Source organism: Periplaneta americana, chromosome 3 (genome assembly GCF_040183065.1).
Source record: "Periplaneta americana isolate PAMFEO1 chromosome 3, P.americana_PAMFEO1_priV1, whole genome shotgun sequence".
Lineage (NCBI taxonomy): Eukaryota > Metazoa > Arthropoda > Insecta > Blattodea > Blattidae > Periplaneta > Periplaneta americana.
Window position 1 is genome coordinate 45,024,458 of NC_091119.1, and position 24,633 is coordinate 45,049,090.

The 24,633-nt window shown below is 36.8% G+C and overlaps 1 protein-coding gene across 1 annotated transcript in view; it reads left to right on the forward strand.

Moving 5' to 3' along the window:
* The window catches only part of LOC138695983 (sialin-like), a 46,283-nt gene extending 22,032 nt beyond the window's left edge, over positions 1 to 24,251 (forward strand). Inside the window, exons 2-9 of the mRNA XM_069820419.1 lie at positions 5,304 to 5,551; positions 7,562 to 7,795; positions 11,647 to 11,734; positions 11,825 to 12,042; positions 13,994 to 14,146; positions 14,495 to 14,627; positions 17,272 to 17,513; positions 20,727 to 24,251. Of these exons, the coding sequence (XP_069676520.1) occupies positions 5,318 to 5,551; positions 7,562 to 7,795; positions 11,647 to 11,734; positions 11,825 to 12,042; positions 13,994 to 14,146; positions 14,495 to 14,627; positions 17,272 to 17,513; positions 20,727 to 21,110 (1,686 nt within the window). The 5' untranslated portion in view covers positions 5,304 to 5,317 and the 3' untranslated portion in view covers positions 21,111 to 24,251. The remainder of the gene's footprint in view (positions 1 to 5,303; positions 5,552 to 7,561; positions 7,796 to 11,646; positions 11,735 to 11,824; positions 12,043 to 13,993; positions 14,147 to 14,494; positions 14,628 to 17,271; positions 17,514 to 20,726) is intronic.
* The last annotated feature ends 382 nt before the right edge of the window (positions 24,252 to 24,633 follow it).

Genomic DNA, 24,633 nt, shown 5'->3' on the forward strand with positions numbered 1-24,633 from the left:
GTTTAGATGGATTTTTGCTTTGGATTGCTGTCCTCGTCTGCACTGTTACTTACAGACCTGTTACTAAATCTACATATTACTCTGTGAAAAGATTTATTAAATCTACATACTTAGACTTCAACAAACAAAATTTGATAACACAATCTCAAGGGAAAAAATAGAACTCTCTGCATCATAATCCACAGTTAATTCCTGGTTTACCACGCAAATCGTCTGTAGCTGCATTTAGATTGGCAACAGGCCATGACTGTTTGGCCAAGCACCTGCATAGAATTGGAATATATCAATCCCCCTAACTGCCCTTTGTGCAATTCAAATCAAGAAATGGATTCGGAACACTTCAAAATCTGTGCTTCATTGGCTGACCATGACAATATCTTTGAAACATATTGGAGTGCAAGAAGTCAAATGACTTTACTGTCAAGCGCTTGGCATTAGAAAACAACAACATATTCTAGGAAAACGTATAAGCAAGAATACAAAACATCTCACATGACAGTAGGCCAACATTTGTTTGTAAGCAAAAGCACCGACATCTCAAAATATCAGGTAATCTTTCAGTATATGAATGATGCTCTTGTTGATGTAGTATCAATTGAAGTGAGATTCTTTATCAGGAGAGATAAGTTCGAGATACTTTCCAAATAATGACTTTTCGATAGTCGGAGTAAGTAAGAAATAACTGAATAATGTTACCGGTATTTTCCACTTACCTTATCGTTATCAGATTACATACTGTTGTTTCAGGTGCCAACTTTTTTTTATGGAGAATGAGAAATGGATTCAAAAGGCATCACTAAGCTCTTTTAATTTATTCGCGTGAATATGAAACAACATTGCTCCCACAGAATGGGAAATATATTTAATTGCCTATGTTAAAGTGTGGACAATTCCAAATGTGTTTTGTAATATTCTGTAAAATCTGAGAATTTCATATTCTGTGTAAAATGATATCAATGTCGCATGATTATTGTCCTACACCTTATTGTCGCGATCTGAGGCGTTATGCCTGTTGGACTCACGTTGTGAAAAGAGTGCTGGTTCGAGTCTCCATTGGGGAAAAAGATTTTCTTATGAAATTTTGGCCAGTGTATGGAACTGGTGCTCACCCGGCATCATAATAAATTGGGGAACTACAAATTTTTTCGGAATATGTATGATAAGAACTTTCTTGTGTTAAATTTTAACGTACCTTGTTAACACAAGAAAGTTATCATACATATTCCGAAGTGATACAGTGTTAAAAATTGTGTAATCAAGATGTATACAAATTTTTATAATGACTGGGGTGGATCCTCGTATTAACCACAAGGTACACCCGTACTACTTGGATGATCGTTCACCTCTGCTGAGGCATGTGGACATAAGGTCAGAAATCGACTGATTGATCTTGGTACTCCTGTTCATTTTGAAAGAGAAGTAACGGTTTTCCCGAACGAAGGAAAAAAAAGTCACATTGAGTGGCCAGCTAGATCACCTTACCTCAACTTGGTAAAGTTCTTCCTATGGCTATGCGGATATTTTGCATCCAGGGTTAATTGGGCTAAACAAAGACATGTTAAAGATCTGAAGGAAAGAATTGCAGATGAGATGCAAGACATCTGTCCTGTGACAGTGAGTAAAGCAATGGGCAGTTTTCGCGACAGACTAGGACATTGTTTGACTGCGAGTGGTTCTTATTTCGATAATCCTTTGTGATGATTGTAAAGTGCTTTTATTTATTTTATAATTTAATTGGTAATGTTAGGTAAACACGTTAGAATATTAAAATAATAGAGAGAAAACTTATTCAATTTACAATTGACACAACCTGGCAAAATATTCTTTTTCATAATTGAAATGTAATGCAGATTTCAAATATGTAGAAATTAATACAGAATAACATTTAAAAATGCGTTTGCCAATACTGCATACCTGAATATTTTTTTTCTAAACACTAGCATAATATTATTTATTTTTAACAATTTCGGTAACATTTTATCGTAAAGCTGAAAATTAATTATGAAGTTACGAATAGTACTATTTCATACCATTTTTACACCCTGCATAACTTTATAGGTACCGGTACCACTATATGTAGACATTAGGTATAATGAGGAGGTATGTACTGAATAAAAGCATTAGTAACAAATGCCGTTCATAAGCAATGGTGTAGTCCTAAAAAAAAAGTGCCAGGGCTATACCTGAACAAAAAAACCCACAACACGACATACGACAATTAATATTTGAGGAGAAAAATTCGCTCCGGCACCGGGGATCGAACCCGGGTCCTTGGTTCTGCGTACCAAGCGCTTTGACCACTGAGCTACGTCGAATTCAATCCACAGCACTGGATCGAATTCTCCTCCATCAATGTTTTCCCTTCATGGCCTGACTTCAAGTTAGGCATATATGCCTAATACAGAGCGAATTTTTTTCCGCAAGTATTAATCGTCAATATTACAGATATTATTCTGTATGACAAATTAATAAATCTATAATAAACGACATACGACATTTTATTCGTATTTTATATTATTATTATTATTATTATTATTATTATTATTATTATTATTATTATTATTACAACATATTATTTAACTTTTCACTGTATTTTTTCCTCCGCAGCCTGAATACATGATCATTTAGGTGCTACAGCCTACATGTTAATTCACCCATGTCTAAAATTTAAACGACAAACATTACATTAATATTATTAATATTTATTATTTACCTTGTCAAAATAGCTTCCAAATTTCCCTGCTCTCGCTGTGATCTTCAGCTGAGCGGTGGTGCGCTAATCAGGACTTGACGTAAGATAGAGCATTCCATGTAGAAAGTGTTGGTCCATTAAGTTTGATGAACATTGCAGAAGAAACATATTTTTATTAAAAGTTTTGCTCGTAACTTCGTAATTATAACGTTCATAGCACTAAATCCTCTTTCACATTCAGCCATGCTGCATGGAATAGTGGTTAGCGCATTTGTATTAGTAATTAAATACGATACTTAAGTCTTAACTTGACCTTTCCTACAAAAATGTTTTCACTGATACCGACACAATTTCACAGAGCACATGTCATGACACGTCTAACATCTTACTAATACTGTAACTGTTAGAAATACGAAATAATTCCTATTCTGACTCTTCAAGATCCGTCACTGTCTCACCATTGGCATTGATGGCTTAACTGTACCACACCCACCCTTACTTGCTTTTCTTGGAAGAGCATGAACAATAGGGTTGTAAATTCTTTCAAGCTGCAAGTGAGAAATCCTCACATAGACGCAGGTCATTCTCTTTTCCAGACGATAATTACAAGTAGCAAGCTGCTATTTTTTATTTCAAACTGACCATTATAATCTCACAAATATACAGTACTTTTTTTGAATTTTCTGGTTTAAAAAAGTATCAGGGCGATGCCCAGGCACGCTCTGGTTCGACTACCACTGCTCATAAGACAGAAAGTATTATTAAAACACTTTTCAATCTCCAATTAAGGGGAGAGGATGGTATTTTTTGGTGAAAAATGAGTAAATTAAAAAAAAAAATTCTTTAAAATACTCTGTGATATGTGTGGAATGCACAGCATAACATTTTGTGGGTATTTGTGCCCTTATCGGATGTTGAGTCGCCATTTTTAAACTGCCTGCGTTATGGATTTTTAAATCACTCGCCCACTTTTACTGTTGTTTCTGGTAAATTAAATTTTCAAAAAAAAAATTTTCTTCTTTAAAATACTCTTTGATATGTGTGGAATGCATTGCATAACATTTTGTGGGTATTTGTGCCCTTATCGGATGTTGAAACGCCATTTTTAAACTTCCTGCGCTATGGATTTTTAAATCATACGCCCACTTTTATCGGTTTCCAGTAACTTCATTTTTTTTGTTACATTTCCAGGCAAAAATGGATATAATTTCTGAACTATTAAAGATACATGCATGAAATTTAGAACACACATTCTTTAGACTATTAGGAAACGTTTCTCTATAACAGAATTTTGTTAATTGATTTCATTTAAAAAATACGTCCGTTTGTTTGCAAGAAAGGAAATCAGAAAATTGTTACTAAATTTTAATCTAAATGAGGGGTTGGAAAGCAATGGTGGATTGTTAATGTTTAGGTGAGGAGTTGGACTTTTTCCATTGGTGGTTGTCACAATCAAAAAATGAAGACACAACGTTTCGAAGGATGGTTCTCCCTTCGTCTTCAGGTGGAAGGAAGGAGAGAAGAGAAAAAACCTACTGTTGGGATCGTTACGTACAGCTATTTGTGTCCTTATCAGTCATACAGAATAGCTGTACGTAATGATCCTAACAGTAGGTTTTTTCTCTTCTCTCCTTCCTTCCACCTGATCGTTACGTACAGCTATTTGTGTCCTTATCAGTCATACAGAATAGCTGTACGTAACGATCCCAACAGTAGGTTTTTTTCTCTTCTCTCCTTCCTTCCACCTGAAGACGAAGGGAGAACCACCCTTCGAAACATGTGTCTTAATTTTTGATTGTGACAACCAGCAATGGAAAAAGTCCAAACTCCTCACCTAAACATTATTAGATTTAATTGTTTATTTTACAAACGTAGGGACTAATATCAAAATTCTGTTACAGACAGTTTGTAGATCATGCTTTTGCAAATACATTGCAAAAAAAGTTTGAATCTATCTTTAAAAACAGTTTAGATATATCGGATTTAGTACAATCCTGCATTGGGTATATTTATTTTTCAAATTTGGGCCCCCAAATAATTTTTTTTTTCAAAATATTTATATATGGTTGAGTTCCTACAGCTATAAGCTGTCTACATACAAAAAAGTAATATTTTACACCAAATAGGAAAAAAGTTTTAAAAAATACCATCCTCTCCCCTTAAATAAGACGACACATATTAAACAGCATTCATTAATGATATACATTATTTAATTTCATAATATTATTTAACACTTGTCCAGTTTTAGTTTAGCCTACATTAGTGAAGCATGTACACATAGAAAAATAGATGAAGGGCGAATAACATCTGCTGAAATATATTTCATCAGACGGACACCGGGATGTATGCTTCTAGACCATCGAAAAAATGAAGACATCCTCCAGGAGCTGAAAGCTGTATGAATTTTGCAATACATTCATAGTTACAGAACTCCATGGAAATATCATGCAAATAACGGAATGAACAACCTTAGATTTCCCACATTAATCTTATCATATAATTACATCAAAAGGATGTCGATTCACAGGAAGACCTAAATTTTGTTTCTATTCTGTCTTCTGTCAAATGAGTCGTTCAACAAAACACGTCTGTGTCTGCGTCTGTTGTGCAGGTGGCGCAACAAGAATGTGCAGCTGCATTCCAGCTCGCTATGTGGTGGCAGCTATGTGCTTCTCTGCCATCATGCTGCAGTATATTCTGAAAGTGGACCTGTCTGTTGTCATTGTGGCGATGGTCCACTCAACTCCCAGAAACACATCAGAACCTCACAACCTGGATGTCATAAGAATGGAACCAAGAAATGAAGATCAGTTGGATGTCTGTCCTGTTCCAGAGGTGGCAAATAAGTCACATATCGATGTAAGTTTATGAACACACCACTTAGCTGCAGGTGCAAAACTTTCTGATCTGTTAATAATACTGAGTGGGTAAAATGTATATAGGAATCGCCAGAACAAAAGTATGCAAACAAATAAATACCGGTAGCTGTTACTTAATAGGAAAGGAATTCCCTTTACACGCCATGAAGGTACATAGGTGGGATGGAGGTAGAGCTCCATGTTTCTGTGGCTTCGATACTATAATGTGGTGTGGTTGGTCATGCATCAACCACCTTTTACCCAAGGAAAAGGCCTGGTAATAAATTTAAATAATAATAATAATAATAATAATAATAATAATAATAATAATAATAATAATAATAATAATAAATTTAGCCCATACACATCCCCTAAGGGCAAGGGCCTCCTGTTGTCACAGGGAATTGCTCATAAGTAGCCTCCTAAGGTGAGTGAGTCCTTGGGAGCTTGGTCATTTTACTGATACTTCTTCGTTTCACTGTTCCTGACTTCCCTCTTCGATCATTTCTACCATACTCATCCCCCACACTTCCTCATATCACTTCACACGAATTACACTCACTGTCGTTGACTTTCTGTCCTATCTGGTGCTTGTTGATTCATGTTTGGTGCCAGCTGCCTCCATACTTCTCTGTCTCGTGCCACTCTCGACCATTGACTTCCCGCTCTGGTTCTGAAGTAGTCCGCCCATCTGGTTTTTTGTCATCCCACGTGCGGTCGTCCTTCTCTCGGGTCCCACATTGTGGTGCAATTCGTCCATTTCTGGTGATCCATATGTGCTACATGGCCGCCCCATTTCCATTTTACGTTTTCTGCCCTTTTTACCATGTCGCGCATTTTTGTCCTTCTTATTTCCTCGTTTCTGAGTCTGGTACTGGTACTCAATTTGACAGAAGACTGAGTAGATCCGGGTGCAGTTTTAGAGTTTCAGTAACGAGAAAAATTCTGCCATCCCCAAGAATTGAACCAGGGACCTCCCGAGTTGTAGCTAGTTGATGTACCAACTGAAGTACCTATCCACGCAGATATTATTTAATAATGGTTTTAAACTGTCAACATTATCTCGTAGGCCTACTTACAGGGAAATGAGGCAATGTCAAGTCCACACCTGTGGAGTAACGACTAGCGTGAAACCAGGTGGCCCGGGTTCGATTCCCGGTCGGGGCAAGTTACCTGGTTGAGGTTTTTTCCGGGGTTTTCCCTCAACTCAATATAAGCAAATGCTGGGTAACTTTTGGTGCTGGACACCGGATTCATTTCACCGGCATTATCACCTTCATCTCATTCAGATGCTAAATAACCTAAGATGTTGATAAAGCATCGTAAAATAACCTAAAAAAAGAGGCAACGTAAGAACAAAATAGGCAGTTGAAACTGCATTACCGGTATTCACCTAAACCTCAAATGGTCTTTTGAATATTAAATCTCTTTCTTCAAGGAAAGATCTTCATTTGTCCAAATTAAAATCAAGTCTAATGAAATAAAATAAATAATAATTATCACACACGATCTTTTGAAGATCGAGTCTCTTCCTTCAGGCAGAGGATGTCCATCCCAAATGTGGTCAATCCTAATGGAGAAATAAATAAATAATTAATTAATATCTTTCTCTTTCTCTCTTTCTCTAATTCACGCAAGCACTTACATAAATTTAATTAACTAATTCAATAAAATTTATGAACTGGAAATGTTACTTAATGAGGAAGGAAATATATGGCGATGGGAATAGACTAGAGTAATGATCGAAAGAAAAATCCGAAGAGTAAATATAAGAAGATGTGGGAGGCAGCTAACATTGTTCTGTACTGTAGTGTGTAATAGTAATTTGACTAAATCATAATTGAACCAGGCAAATAAATAAGTTAGGTAATGAACAAATGAATGAATGAATGAATGAATGATATACTTATCATCAACTCACTTTTAGTTCTGTTTAAAGGGCAGCATGTATCAGTAAAATTCAGGAATAAAGTGGATGAATAATTCAGTGATTTTTACAATGTGTCCCTAGACAGGAGAGTTCGACTGGGATGAAGAAACTCAGGGCTACACGCTGTCAGCTTACTACTATGGCTATGTGGCAACGCAGCTGCTGGGAGGCAGGCTGAGTGAGATTCTGGGCTCCAAAGTCGTGCTTGGTCCAGGAGTGTTTCTTGCTGGACTGTTCACACTGCTGAGTCCTCTGGCGGCCAGATTACATGTCGCAGCCTTCATTGCTACCAGGGTGCTGGTTGGAGCTGCATCAGTAAGACCAAACATGAAACAACACTGTTCGCAAAGCATTTGCTATCTGATTATGCTTACCAATTCTTCTTACATTAACGAAAATAAAATCTCAAATTTTATTGCATATAACATTCTGAAAAATACCTTAATAAAATACATACCGTATTTTTAATTGTGACTTGGTAGACGATTTTACACGAATATTTTCAAAGTTATGTAAAAAAATATATATATATAGTTTGACTTTTAATTCAAAGCAATAATGTAACTTTTATTCACAACAATAATGACTTTCTATATTTCTGAATTTAAACACTCCCGTCAACAATGGGTATTTCACTTTACACAGCAACACAGTATTCGTTATTGCACTCTACAGACGACAATGACAATTCACTTGGATTATTGAGAACAACAATGCACTCCTAATCTCAACTAATGTTCACAAAGCACTATTTACAAAACAAAACTGTCAGTTCTCTGTTCACAGTTCGTTTGCTAGTTCTTCTAGCTCATTCATTCAAATTCACAGTATATCGAACCCAAGACTTCCAGAGACAGTCCACTGAACTTCGAACTCAAGACTTCCTGGGTGCTGCCGATTCACAAACTGAAGTTCACTCACGTCGAACCCCGGTCTCGAAGGCTGGCTTCCTTGCTCGTTCACTGCTGCTTCACAAGATTGACTGAACTCTAAAACTGAACTCGTGTTCTGAACTGCTCGCGCTTTTATTACTACATTACACGTTCTCGTCTTTTCGAGTAGTAGTAGTAGGGTTTGAGAAGGGCGCGTCAGCTACTATGGCTATTTGCGCCCTTATCTAAAATTCTTAATATAACAAAGACATAAATAATATAATAATCAGAGTGCTAAAAGAGCTAAAAAGCGTTGTCACGATAAAACGAGGCACACATGTCTTTTCGATCCTCGAAGTTTGTGCTTCTGGAGACTTCTGTTCTCGCTACTTCTTTCCCCTCTTTACCTCGCACAGCCCAGCGTTTCGCAGCTTTCTTCTCTCCCCACGCACCGCGCCCAGTGCACACCGAAGCTGGCCTTCCTTTCTCGCGCGCCCTCCCTTCTACCGGACGTGCGTTCGACTCCCAATGCGGCTGTCACAATATTTTTCCTGATATTTATCCTTCACATGACTTAGTTCGTTTACGAAATTGGCGATTACTTTTTCGGTTAATGGCTAATGTAAAGAAATCGTTATCAATTTAAGTGTTCAATAATAATCTAGGCCTATTCTTTTCCATTTATCAATATGTGATTAATGGTACAATTTTTCGAGACACAAAGTACATTTTCACTGTATAAAACGTCCATCAGACTTGCATAATTTTATTACAAGTTGTACCGGTACCGAGGGAAATCTCAGAATAACTTTCGTTATAAACTTGCAACTAAGAGAAACATACCTTGGCATGATATCTATCATATTATAAGTATTATACATCTGAAGAGTCCACTGCAAAAAGGGGGAATGTCGAATGTATTGCATTTTGCAGGAAATGCAATTTAAACTTAGACATTCCCACTCTTTGTGTGGTATACCAATTCTTCAACATGATGTAGATCTGGAACTATCATCCTACTTGCAGTGCAACAAAGTGTATTTTATTCTACTCCCTTTGATCTATAGTACTGAACCTTCATCTCATTTTTCACAAATTTACAACATTCCCCCTTTTTGCAGTGGACTCTTCATTTGTGATTACATATATTAATTTATTTTTATTTTTGCATGACTATTTCTATGTGGTATGGATGACAGACCAGCTCAGCAAAAGTAAGAACAGAAAGAGATGGTGAATGGTTTCAAATAAAAAGAGGTGTGAAGCAAGGAGATCCTCTAACACCAAAACTATTTACAAGCATGCTGGAACACCAATTTAGAAAACTGAAATGGAAACACACACATGAACTAAATATAGATGGGCGGAAACTGACACACCTCAGATTTGCAGATGACATAACTCTGATAGCAAGATCAGGAAAAATGCTAGAGGAAATGATCATTGAAGTGGACAAAGTAAGCAGCGCAGTAGGACTCACAATGAATCCCACAAAAACAAAAGTTATGACCAATGGAACACAAGACGCTATTCAAATTCAACAATCACCACTTGAGTATGTGCAGCAGTATGTGTACCTCGGGCAAAGCATCTCCCTAAACAAGAACATAGAGAATGAAATCAAACGCAGAATAGGACTGGCATGGAACAAATTTTGGTCGCTCAAATTCCTACTCATGGACAAATGGCAAAAAGCAAGTACGAAAGCTGAAATCCTAGACAAATGTGTCATGCCAACATTACTCTATGGTTGTCAAACGTGGTCCTTGACAGAAAAACAGAAAAAACAGCTACAGGTTTGTCAAAGGAGAATGGAAAGGAAGATCCTAAATGTTTCACTAAGAGACAGACTCAGAAACGAGGAAATAAGAAGAAGGACAAAAATGCGCGATGTGGTAGAAAGGGCAGAAAACCTAAAATGGAAATGGGGCGGCCACATAGCACATATGGATCACCAGAAATGGACGAATCGCACCACAATGTGGGACCTGAGAGAAGGACGACCGCACGTGGGACGACAAAAAACCAGATAGGCGGATTACTTCAGAACCAGAGCAGGAAGTCAATGGTCGAGAGTGGCACGAGACAGAGAAGTATGGAGGCAGCTGGCACCAAACATGAATCAGCAGGCACCAGATAGGACAGAAAGTCAACGACAGCGAATGTAATTCGTGTGAAGTGATATGAGGAAGTGTGGGGGATGAGTATGGTAGAAATGATCGAAGAGGGAAGTCAGGAACAGTGAAACGAAGAAGTATCAGTAAAATGACCAAGCTCCCAAGGACTCGCTCACCTTAGGAGACTACTTATGAGCAATTCTCTGTGACAACAGGAGGCCTTTGCCCTTAGGGGATGTGTACGAGCTAAATTTATTATTATAAAATTTATTATGGATGACAGTACATTAAAGAGTGATACTAGAGTGATGGAAGGGGAAGAGTAACATCTCAAGAAAATGTGCCACAAAATTGTCTCTGTCCTTTGAAGTAAGTCACAAGAAAACTTTACAATCAAATTTAGATTTAGCCGAAATTAGTCTATTATTTCACTGTCCTTTCATAACAAGCACTTCAGTGAGGATAGATCTAAATAAAGTATACAAATTGAAGAGTGAAAACAATAAAGATTGTAAGTGTGCAAAACAAAATTTTTCAGGAGAGACCAAAAAAAGAAAAACATTTTTTTTCTCCATCCAAATCAAAACCAAAAAGCAGGGTATCATAATTATAAGGTATACATGGGTTTGTGAATCCATCAAGTTAATGTGTATCATATTAACAGCAAAAGTTTGCATTTTATCATCAATGGTTGTAAGTGACAAGGTTGTTTACTTTAAACAATGTATGTGCAGTACTTTTGTTCCTCTCTGAATTTCATAAGCACTGTCATTTTCTCTTACAAAATGTCCGCTCTTACTCAGTCATGCAGCTATATTAAAATATATAGTATTTAATTATCATTAATAGAAGCGTTGCAGCAGTAGCAAGAAAATATAATAAAACCAGCATTTAGAGAAAAAATAATATATGCCTATTATGTTTCCAAGTAAACTTATTAAAAATGTATCACTGATCTCAAATCAGTCCTCTATGCCTCTAGAATTTCCTTCCCTATGCCTTTACAGTGCATTTCTAAACAATCTATATATTTCAATGATTTTTCCTTTTTCATAATGCTTACTTCTTTCCAGTCATCATTGTCAATTTTACAGTCATGTATTGACAGTATCAGGGTTAAAATGTTTTAAAGATCGTGTAAAATAAAACAATGAAGTTTTGGTTTCTTCTTCCTTAGGGCATAATCATCCCATCCATGTACAACATCTTGTCCAAATGGTTTACTGTAGAGGAGAGAACTTTCATTGCTAGTATTGTGATGTCAAGTAAGTAAGATATGTTATAGAGGTAAAAGCAAAAACAATGTATAAAAGAAAAATAGAGTCATCTAACGAAGCTCCTCAAATTTATTACAGGTATTGGTATTGGTACTGTCATTTCAATGATGCTCTCTGGAATTCTGGCCGAAGCTGGAGGGTGGCCTGTAGCATTTTATATTTTTGGAGGCGTTTCGATGTTGTTTATTGTCCCATGGTTTTTACTGATGTATAACACGCCAGAGGAACATCCTTGGATCTCGGATACAGAGAAGGACTATATCCTCAGTTCAAATGGCGAGACATCCAAGAAAAAGGTTGGTACAGTAACAGATTATCTCAACGACGACATTAAAGAACAAGTCAATCAATGGACAATATTAATACTAAGAGTCTGAGATTTTATCCCTAAGGTCGACTATCTTGACTGAGATTTTTTGTAATTTTAATTAATCATGTCCAGATAACCTCTGACTGAGATTTGGTTAATATGTAGGCAGTCTTAGACAAAAGTTTTGTTGCATAGATATTTTCAGTGGCGTAGCATGAAATTTTGATCAAGGGAAGCTAACTCAAGTTATCTTTCATGCAATATGAGAAAACGTATTACAAAAATATAGTCTTAAAATAAATAGTAGTCAATGTCAAGTCAGCAGTCGAAGATTGGTTGGAACCTCGTAACACCAATAAGGCATGACCTCAAATTATATGTACCGTAGTAAAATATGATTTCATGGTTTACACATATCTCTAACAAATAGACAGGTATACGTATAACATTAGCTCACTCCCTGTCATACTTAGAGAAATCACAATATTAACGGTCAATAGATACAGTATTACGTAAGTATGCGTCTGTCTTTTGATTGTGTCCTTCATTGACAGCAAGGGAGTCGGTCATTTGTTTTTTAGATCACACGTTTGTTCGTAAGTCAGTCTTGATAATAGAATTGTCCTAAAAAATTCAAGTAAATTAGTGTCAGGAGCAGTTATTTCACTCATATTTGTTATATCAGCCACAATGCACACTAACACTTCAACTGAACACAACTGACGAAAAGGGACAACTCGGAAACTAATTATTATCAATGTCAAAGCTAGCTTCTTGCGAGCCTTGCGACCAGGGTAGTTTAGTTAGAAAGGAATGGAAAATCTGCGGGATGGGTTACACAGAAGAATGAGTGTAAGAAACCAGTCTGCTTGGAAGCTGGTGTGTGCAGGCTTCTTGTTTACTGCTGCATCACAAATCATCCTGAGCTGCCGCATCACAATATTTAACGCGTAAATATAAATCCTATTAAAATTAATACATGATTTTATCCATAAACTCAGGTTTATTATGAAATTATTATTAACTGGGGAAGCTGAGCTTTTCAGCTTACATTGACGCTACGCCACTGGATATTTTATGTCCCAGAAAGGAGGCAGTGCGCATGATCAGACATACAACGAAACAAAACTAATTTTATTACCTCAACTAGTCCTTCTCTTGTGACCCAGGTCGCACGTTCTCTGATCATGCCTCCTTTCTGGGACTTATGAAGTATCTGTGCGACAAAACTTGTTTCTAAGACTGTACATCTATTATCAGGCAGCACATCTCACTTGACGATATAATGCCAGAGGAAGAACAATTATTTGTATATATCTGAAGTCTGATTAGTGTAATATGTAGCTAGTCAGTGATGTATGCAATGGGGAGGAATATTTTTTTAGTAGGTTATTTTATGACGCTTTATCAACATCTTAGGTTATTTAGCATCTGAATGAGATGAAGGTGATAATGTCAGTAAAATGAGTCCGGGTCCAAGAACGAAAGTTACCCAGCATTTGCTCATATTGGGTTGAGGGAAAACCCCAGAAAAAACCTCAACCAGATAACTTGCCTTGACCGGGAATCGAACCCGGGCCACCTGGTTTCACAGCTAGACGCGCTAACAGTTACTCCACAGGTATGGACGAGGGGGAGGGAGGAACTGGCCAACTTACTGCATTATCTTCTGGCTTAGTTGCCTCATTAGTGATGTTTTATTGGTGTTATTTGTGAGGTTCAAATCCGTCTTCAGACAGTTGGCTAAACAAACATGTCCAGATATGACCTTAAAATACCTATGACCAACTGTTTTCAGGTTTCTTCCAGTATCACAATTTAAAATCATTTCATTGTCATGCAATAACTTATGGAAGCTGAAAGCATCGCTAAGTAAAATAATAAATCTTTGGATAGAAATTATGAGTAGGCCTTTAAAAAAGTATCTTTTCCAACAGGCATCACCTCCAGTACCATGGGTCGCCATCTTCACATCTGTACCACTGTGGGCCCATATTAGCATGGGTGTAGGATACGGCTGGGTCGGCTACACCATGCTGTCGGAATTGCCAACATATCTTAGTAAAATTCTGCACTTTAATTTGCAAGCTGTAAGTTAACCTGTGAAGTATTAACACTTGCGTTGTACCCCTAATCACATATATAATAGATTGGCCATCTGAATGTTAAAAACAGTAACATGTGGAAAAGAAAAATCACCAGGATCACCACCATCAATTGAGAACGACTGCTAGATGGAAGTACAGTCGCTTCATGCAATTCAAATGAAAATTATAACGTGACTTCTTATGCAGTAGCTAGATGACAGCATAGTGAAATTGATAAAAAATGGTTACCGTCAAAGCCTATAAGGCTAAGCAATCTGTTATATATGTGATCTGGGATTGTACTTAAGCTATTTGTAAACTGCCATAAACACCCCTGTTTTTTGTCCACAGAGCGGGGTGTTGTCATCTTTGCCTTATTTTTTTGCCAGTCTGTCATCTGTAACGTTTGGCTACCTATCTCAATGGCTGCGTACAAGAGGCTACATCTCCAAAATAACAGCGTACCAAATATTCAATGGCATCAGTGAGTGTTTTTAGTTGGTTACTTAACAACGCTCTATCAACTACTAGGTAATTTAGTGTCGATGGAATTGATGTCAACCAGATGGTATTTGGCGAGATAAGGCTAAGGATTCGCCATAAATGATCTAACATTCGCTTACAGTTGGGAAAAACCTCGGGAAGAAACCAAACCAGGTAATCAGCTCAAGCGGAAATCAAACCCATGTCCGTGATCAACTCGAGAACAGCAGGCAAATATACTATCTTCTAAGTTATGCTGGTGGCCCAGTGATTGTTAATGTAAGCAATAAATAATTATTGCCAACATATCTTAGTAACATAATATTTTGACGTAATACAAAGCATACATCATCTACGAAGTCCTGTATTCAAGTTTATGTTAGAAGATAACTCGGCAGGTTTTCTTTAAGTAATCTGTTTCAGATTCTTCTTCCACTCTCACTTTACCATGCCTCTATTAATAGGCCTACCACTGCCACCACTGTTACCTCCATTATCGTGACCACCATATTACACTGGTGTTAATGAAATCGATTTTTGTTCGAGAATACACTCTAGATAACTGGTTGGGATCTTTTCCAAGATTTTCCCCAGCTGTAAAGCGAATGTCAGATAATCCCATGGCAAATCATGGGCTTACAGTATCTCGCAAAATACCGTACAATTTTCACTATTACTATTTTCACAGACGCTAAATAATCATGCTATTGATTAAGCACCAATTAAAAATAATAATAATTCACATTACCACTGCCACTAACGTAATAAGTATGAAATGTAATAATAATAATAATAATAATAATAATAATAATAATAATAATAATAATTATAAAACCTCTGATTGAGGATCTGGCTGATATGTAGGCTACATCTATTATCAGGCAGTACATTTCACTTGACAATATGTGTCAGAGGAAGAACAATTGTTTGTATGCAACTGAAGTCTGATTAGTGTAATATGTTAGCTAATCTGTGATGTAAGCAATGGAGGGAGAAAGGAACTGGCCACCCTACCCCATTATCTGCTGACCTAGTTGCCTCATAAGTGGTGCCTTGTTGGTACACTTCTGAGGTTCAGACCTGTCTTCGGTTGGTTGACTTAAACAACAACAACGACGACGACGACGACGACGCCGACAATAATAATAATAATAATAATAATAATAATAATAATAATAATAATAATATTTTTATTAGGAATATTCCATTATTCCACTACAAAAAGTACAATGCTTCTCCTTCAAACCAAACAAATCTGCTGTCACCAGAAGTCCCTGTCCATAGCATCAGCGTTACATAGTCCTTTTCTCTGCATACTCTGTCGAACCCTATCAAACCAATATTCTCGTGGTCTACCCCTTCCTCTTGTCCCTTCTGCCATCCAATTCAGTATCTTCCATGGTATTCTGTTCTCAGTCATCTGTTTTAAATGTCCATACCAACTCAAACGTTTTCCTCCTATTGTCTTTAAAATATTTCTGTCTACCTGCATAATTTCTCTGATTCTATTATTTCGGATTTTGTCATTTCTTGATATTCTTGCTAACCTCTTCCAAAAATCCATTTCCACCACCATTAATCTTTCGACTTGTAATTTGTTCACTGTCCAGGTTTCTGCCCCATATAATAAAGTATTTTGGACTAATGCCTTAAATATTAATTGTTTAGTGCGGTGCAAAATATTCCTACTCCATAAAATTGAATTTAACATTCCAATAATTCTCCGATCATCAATTAATCTTCTTTCAATTTCTAAATCTGTCATTGCGTTTTCATCCAAAATTGATCCAAGATATTTTATTATAATGATGACGATAATAATAATTAATAATAATAATAATAATAATAATAATAATAATAATAATAATAATAATACTTACTTACTTATTGGCTTTTAAGGAACCCGGAGGTTCATTGCTGCCCTCACATAAGCACGCCATTGGTCCCTAACCTGAGCAAGATTAATCCAGTCTCTATCATCATATCCCACCTCCCTCAAATCCATTTTCATATTATCTTCCCATCTACGTCTCGGCCTCCCCAAAGGTCTTTCTCCCTCCGGCCTCCCAACTAACACTCTATATGCATTTCTGGATTCGCCCATATGTGCTACATGCCCTGCCCATCTCAAACGTTTGGATTTAATGTTCTTAATTATGTCAGGTGAGGAATAAAATGCGTGTAGTTCTGTGTTGTGTAACTTTCTCCATTCTCCTGTAACTTCATCCCTCTTAGCCCCAAATATTTTCCTAAGCAGCTTATTCTCAAACACCCTTAAGCTATGTTCCTCTCTCAAAGTGAGAGTCCAAGTTTTACAACCATAAAGAACAACTGGTAATATAACTGTTCTATAAATTCTAACTTTCAGAATAATAATAATAATAATAATAATAATAATAATAATAATAATAATAATAATAATAAATGAGTATTATATTAAGTAAATCTAAAGGTATTTTATTTGTTTTGTAAAAAAGTGGCTAACAAGGCTAATGTGGCTAACATGTGTATTAATTCTGAAACCTCTAGATCAATCATTCTCGAAAGGTACAGCATGATGAGAATCTAATTTTACAAAATGTAGTAAATTGAAAAACATTCCATCATTATTGCTCTGGACTAAGTGAATGGACTCCCTGATGTAGGTGCTCTGGGTACTGGTGGCTGCCTCGTGGCCATCACATTCATGGGCTGTAACTCCACTATCATAGTTGCCCTGCTAGTCGGGTCCATAGCCATGTGGGGCATCTACCAAGGTGGCAGCTTCATCAACCATGTGGACCTCGGCAACAACTTCGCAGGCACAACTGCTGGCATCTCCTACACTGTGCTCAATTCCATGGGCATTTTTGCACCGTCCATTACTGGCATTCTTATCAATGGCAAGGTCTGTATTACAGAATTTTTATGGAGAATCTTTGTAGAGAAAATATTTCTAAGTTTTGAAGCTCTCACCATCCTTGATGGTTTGCTGTGTTTGCCGTTAGACCTCAGATTCTCAGTTTCAGACCAGGCTGAGAGCACTGGATTTTTAATAAATATGTTAGGCCTTTTTCTTGACCCCTTTCAGACTCACTTTTCCAAATGTCAGAGCACCAGTTGTATCATCCAAGAAAATTTCATCCTTTATGTTCTCAAAACTTGTTTTAAGTTTCTTCAGTTCACCATATAAAATGTGTGCTGTGGGGTAAGTATAACCCTCCAACATTGTTATTAGGTCTACTAAACATTTTGCATGTTTATGGATAAACACAGCTTGAGTAAGAATTTTACATATTTCATTAGAGTGTAGAGTACTGAAGAATACTACAACAGCATTTGGTATTACATTCACTAGAAGAGTTAAAAAAAACCATAGCCTAAATATAATATGTAAAAGTAGGCAGTTCTACAGCAGTCAGCGCTCAGGATGTGTGCGAGAAGCGCTGTTACTTAGAAAGCAATATGCGAGGTCATAGACCGGAGTGTAGCGAATTCCGAACAGAAAAAAATGGAGGTTACAATGAAGGAGTTGAAAGAAAAATTCGAGGATTTCAGCAGGAAGATGGAAGAAATGCAGCTAGAAAACAAACAAATGAAGAGAAAATTAAAATTCTGGAAGGATAAGCAGAGGAAGAAGATCTTAGTATTTTTCAGTGTAGAGGAAATGGAACAGGAAATGAACGAGACAACTTAAGACATTGTATTCAAAGTATGCTGGGAGATTTTTAACATGGACATGAGCGACAAGCAAATTGAAGAAGCCTACAGGGTCGGAAGAGGGTTGAATCGACCTATCGTGGATAAATTAAAAAACATGTTAACAAAGGAGAAAATTCTGTGTAGAAGAAAGCACTTAAAAAACTCAAATATTCGACTCGAGTTGGACTACGATCATGAGACGAGATATAGAAGAAGATTGTTGGTACCATTTATGTGGGCGGCTAGGAAGAATGGGCATTTCGCAAGGCTGTATGGAGCTAAATTGAACATCAATAATCGAACTTTTGATCTAGAATTTTGTCTACAAAATTTAAATCGAAAGGAACTGGAGTCAGAGGATATGGAAGGAAATAGGAAGGACTTGAAAATGAAAATGAGGAAGATTATAAACAAGCAAGTGGAAGAAGTGAGATTAGTAACCAAGAAAGTGTAGCAGAAGTTTTAAGAAGAGATTCAATTAGTTCAGGACAATCCGAAGCGAGGACATTAACCACACAAGGAATGTCTGGCACAGCAAGTTCAAGAAGAATCGAAGCAGACAAGTATGACGTCATTGAAAGGAGATACGTGTGGTTGCAAGTAAGTCCACCATCACCACGCAAGCAACAATTACTAAAGACTGCTGACAATAGTAGAAGGGATAAGATAATGAGTCAGCTTGCGGCGGGAAGAGTAGGTCATAGAAAATAGGTCAAGAAGGTGGTTAACGAGAAACAAGCAAATTTATTCCCAATACTTTTCGATTGCAGCGATATTTTACTACTTAATTAACTTATTATTCCCAGAACATGAATTTTACCAGCAATCGAAAATTATTGGGAATAAATTTGAATAAGGAACAAAAAAAAGTTTCCTTCCCAGGCAGGATTCGAACCACGAAAGTCTTAGTTACCAGTCTATCGTGCTCTGGAGTGAACAAGACTCTGAAATCAGTTACAAGGGTCGGTCCGGTTTTTTGCCACTACTGTACATTGTGAGCGAGGATTTAGTTGCATAATCTTGTAAAAACTGGAATTAGAAACCGGCTTTCAGTAAAATGATTTAACTCTCTGCTAACAATAAATCTTGAAGATCCTACTAGTAAAGAATTTCAAAGTTTAGAGTGCCCATAAAATAACGTATTTTAATGTAATGTAAATTCAGCAGTAATTGATTCCAAACATACCTACGTCTAATGATTTACTTACATACTGTAAGTATATCTAGAGTGTGATAAAATGGATTGAAAGTAATAAAACTCCATGAAACAAATTATAATAATTTTTTGTTCCTGCATACTTTATGAATTTTATCTTTCTGCACAATTATTTACAATATGTTGTTGTTGTTGTTTTCTAATGCCAGGCGTTTGACAATAAAGTCATTTGACCTCTTGCACTCCAATATTTTTCGAAGAACATATTGGAGTGAAAATGGCAAGTTGTAGCCAATTTAAGTGAACACCATATTTTAACGTTTTGGTGGCTACTTCATTCACACACAACCCCCAGAATGTCTGGAGGACCACACCTGCTATTGGTCGACGGGTCCATTGGACCTAGCTGGGAGATCTTGTTGATCACCAGCTTTCCCTCCTTAAGCCACTGGAGGACGACTTTAATGCCATAGCAGGTCAGCACTAGGAACAGAAAAGTAGAAAGAGGACGAAGGAAAGTGAAATGAACCCCTAGGCCTCGAATGCTCTAATGCCATCGGGGTCGAAGAAAGTAAGAGTTCAGTCAGAGGACTGGATAGGAAAGGGTAAAGAGGGAATTAGGTATTGAATAGAGGAAAATTATACCAAATTCAGTCATTAACTCATCAAGCTGACCAGTGCTAATTGATGAATAGCCCCTCCCTTTAGTTCAGCTTATAAAATTATGCTTACTAACAGCTGCACCACGGGAAGGTAGGGATGGGACATTGGGTATTTGTCCAGGTTGGTTCCTTAAAGCCTTCAATGGGAAGGATTAATGGCTCTCCCCCCTGTATCCGACAGATACCCTTTTGCAGCCATTATTTACAATATTGCACAAGCATTTCGCAATTTGTACAAACATTTGTGCATTATTGCGACAGTAATTTATTTTCTAGCTTAAACCCTGGTCCAGACGCAATTACAGTAACCATTAGAGAAATGATGTCGAATCTGTTATTGGTATGGAGGTTTATGTAGACTTGCATGAAGTTGTTAAAAATATGCACAGAGGAACAGAACTGAGTTATTAGACATCTAATATTGAAAGTGGTAGGAATGATGGGTCTATCGGGGCTAAAGTGTTTAGAGCTGACTAATCCACTCTCAGGTATAATCTCTAAATCTCAGACGCAACCATAATCAATTTATCAAGATGAAGCCGTATACCTCCAGCCTTGATGAAATGAACTAATGATTAATCTGATGATCTTTAAATTGCAGCAAACACTGAGTCAATGGGCAATTGTATTCTACATCTCGGCAACCATCTCCCTGGTAACGTGGATACTGTACATGTTGTTTGGATCAGCTGATGAGCAACCATGGAACAAACTGCCTTCCGAAAATGGACACGAAAAATTTAACAGGTGGCGTGAGAAGGGCAACAGTCCTGAAGGTTTCCCTTCTCGTCAGAAGGGAACATCCTTAAATGGCCTCCCTCTGGTCTGCTCGAAGGAGTCACTCAACCGCAACCAGGCTAAGTCCCAAACTGTCTTCCCGACAAATGAAGTCCTGGTCGGTGTTATCACATGCCATGAAGCAAGTTGTGTTTTGAAGAATAATTTGAAACAATCTGCAACAAAAGAAAGAAGATGCAGCCAGTGATGCCGAATGTATAACGAGAAAATTCATATAATATTTCTATAGTGCTTTTCTTTCACACTGCGGTCAGTGCACAGCAGCTCGCATGCTGGCCACAGCAGCTGGGACTTCCGCCAAAACATTTATAATATCCCCAATACCGCTTTACATTCTCATAGTTACAGTCATAATTACAATGATAATAAGCACATACCTTATCATAAGAGATGTTGGAAATGTTGTCCTTCTCCATACACATATCTGGCTTTCTCAGGAAATTTTCATTCACACTCGAGAGTTCAATATCCAAAATTGAGTCAATTTCTCGCCTGACGTTTTCTTTTAGTTCTTCCAATGTATGGTGGTTTGTTGCGTACACTTTATTTTTCAAGTTCCCCCATTGATAAAAAATCGCATACAGTTAAATCAGGAGATCGTGTTACTCTTCGCTTTCTATCATGAATCGATCTCGTTCACAAGTCTTCGCACAGTTTCTCTGTGTGGGGTATGTAAACCGGGAAATTGTATTTCAAATCGCCTTCCAACTTCCCTACAAGAGTTTGTTGTCACATAATATATATGTCGTACATAAAAATCCTTTGTGGTAATGTGTAATCGTGTCAAGGCATTATGAAAAACTGCACAAGCACTGATAACACTCGTAACGTAATTAGCACTTAAAACTCGTACATTTATATGCATGGAACAGGAACGAAACAAACTAGAGAATAGCTTCATATATGCATAAACAGGACGAAACAAACTGGTAACACTCGTAATTTAATTAGCATTTAAAGCTCGTACAATTATATGCATGGAACAGGAACGAAACAAACTAGACAATAGCTTCATATACGCATGAAACAGGAATGAAACAAACTGATAACACTCGTAACTTAATTAGCACTTAAAACTCGTACATTCATATGCATGGAACAGGAACGAAACAAACTAGACAATGACTTCACATATGCATGGAACAGGAACGAAACGAACTAGACAATAGCTTCATATATGCATGAAACAGGAACGAAACAAACTGATAACATTCGTAATTTAATTAGCATTTAAAGCTCGTACATTTATATGCATGGAACAGGAACGAAACAAACTAGACAATGGTTTCTGTGCAACTGCTGTTCATTCACACAACCTGCTGCTGCCACAAAGATGAGCAAATCTTATACGCAGGCGGCGGGAGTCCCAGCTGCGGAGATATTATGACTGTTTAGGCAGGAGTCCCAGTTGCTGCAGCTGGCATGTGAGCTGCCATGCATTGACCACAGTGTGAAAGAAAAGCACTACATAATCCATGCAATATACAACTGCTGTATGGATAAATATACAATAACTTTGAGTTCAGTTTCAGTTAATCTTCCACACGCATCCAGAAAGGAAAAGAATATGTCAGTAAAGAAACAACCTTTTTAATATAAGGGATTTTATGCTTAGGCAGATAGATAGGCAAATGTTAGGAGTGGTGTTACTTTTTATTTATTTTTGTATTTATAGCCGAGGTTTTAGTTGATAGAACTAAGACGAAAAACGACACAATTCAATGGAAGATAATGAATAGTGGTAATGTAATCTTATTACTTCTCCATTCCTTCATTTTCTCTCTTACAAAGTTTGATAGCAAAGCAACAGTGTACTGGGTTGACAATTATTCAAAACGTGCACTGAAAATAAATAAATTTTAGTGAATGCAATTAACAACTGCATTGATAAGATCGTTTAAACTTTCAATTCATGTAATTTCTCTATACATTTTAATAAACATTTCTTTTTGTTGAATGGCAACTTATCATTATTCATCCTGAGTCTATGAGTTATTGCTAGTACCGAGCCAGAAGTCTTATTGTTAAGTTAAGTCGTTTGGAAACTATTTACATGACAGAATTTTATGGGTTTCTACCAGAACTATTGTATGCCACAAATAATTGAAAAAATACAGTACCGGTACCGGTAATAAACCAATATTGTTATTTATACTGTAACTGAATTGTACGAATCTCTGATTTTAGTGTACTAGATAATATTCTAATTATTTTGAAGGCAAAATACGGATTCTATCAAATGATAGTGATGAAAAACTTAAGAAAATAAAAAAGATATCTGTATTCCAAGAAGAATCTTCAAAAACAATCTGCATTTTGGTGGTAGGGATGATTCCTTTTTTTGCAACATGAGTTACAAAAGGGATACAATCAAATATACAAATAAGTAAGAACTTAAGGTACCAGTACCTGTAGTATGTGTTAACTGAAATTGATAAGTTGTCATTGGATGAGCTAAGGGGGACAGGACTTCCTTTATTTCCATTTTCCTGAAGATCTTGAAAAATGAATTTGTTTACTTGAAAGTTCACCTTTAAATTCTAGAGCTGAAGAAAAAGAAGAAGCCTCTTTAGCTGTGTCGATAGACATTTTTCAATTAACAGACAAAATTACAAAATACAGGAGCAAATGAAAAGGTTGCGTTGGAAGAATAACTGAAGACAGTGCCAGTATTCGGAATTTAATAGTTAAATATAGACTTGTTTGACACATGAATTGAGGACCTGAACTCTAAAATATGCTAACTCCAAAAAATAGAAAATTAGTTTAAGCACATATATGATACCGGTATTATATCTCAGGGTATGTTGTATTTCGAAAACAGTCTAATACTTGTTCTTTGTCAAGTTTATTGGCCTCTTGAGAAACCGCCTGAATTCTAAGCCATTTTATGTCCATATAATTAGTACATATAGAATTTAGAAAGCACCAGGACTTAGCATGTTTTAGAATTCAGGTCCTCAATTGTTGTTGCTAACTAAAGTTGGCAATAAATTCATAAACTCTCTTGTTCTCCAATACAATGACAAAAAAAAAACAAACAATTTAAAATATCAAAATTTTGTAACATTATAAGATCAGAACAAAACTAAAAGAATATTATAGATTTATTAATTTGTCATGGAGAATAATATCTGTAATACTGACAATTAATATTCGAGGAGAAAAATTCGCTCTGGCGCCGGGATCGAACCCGGGTCCTTGGTTCTACGTACCAAGTGCTCTGACTACTGAGCTACGCCGAATTGGAGTCAGGCCATAAAAGGAAACATTGAAGGAGGAGAATTCGATCCGGTGCTGTAGATTGAATTCGGCATAACTCAGTGTCAGAGCGCTTGGTACGTAGAACCAAGGACCCGGGTTCGATCCCCGGTGCCAGAGCGAATTTTTCTCCTCGAATATTAATTGTCAAAACTAAAAGAGCTAATGCTTGTGGATGATGATGATGATGATGATGATGATGATAACGATAATAATAATAATAATAATATTATTACTACTACTACTATGGCCTAACAGCCCAATGTTAGGCCCTAGCCTCCTCTAGCTTCTTTCTCCATTTTTCCCTATCCATCGCCATCCTTCTTCATGCCGTGCTTCCGAAGAAGAGTCTGGAGTCAGTTGTAACCACATCAATCCACCTATCTTTAGGTCTTGCAACAGGTCTCCTCCCATAAATCTTTCCTTCCAAAATTATATTATTATTATTA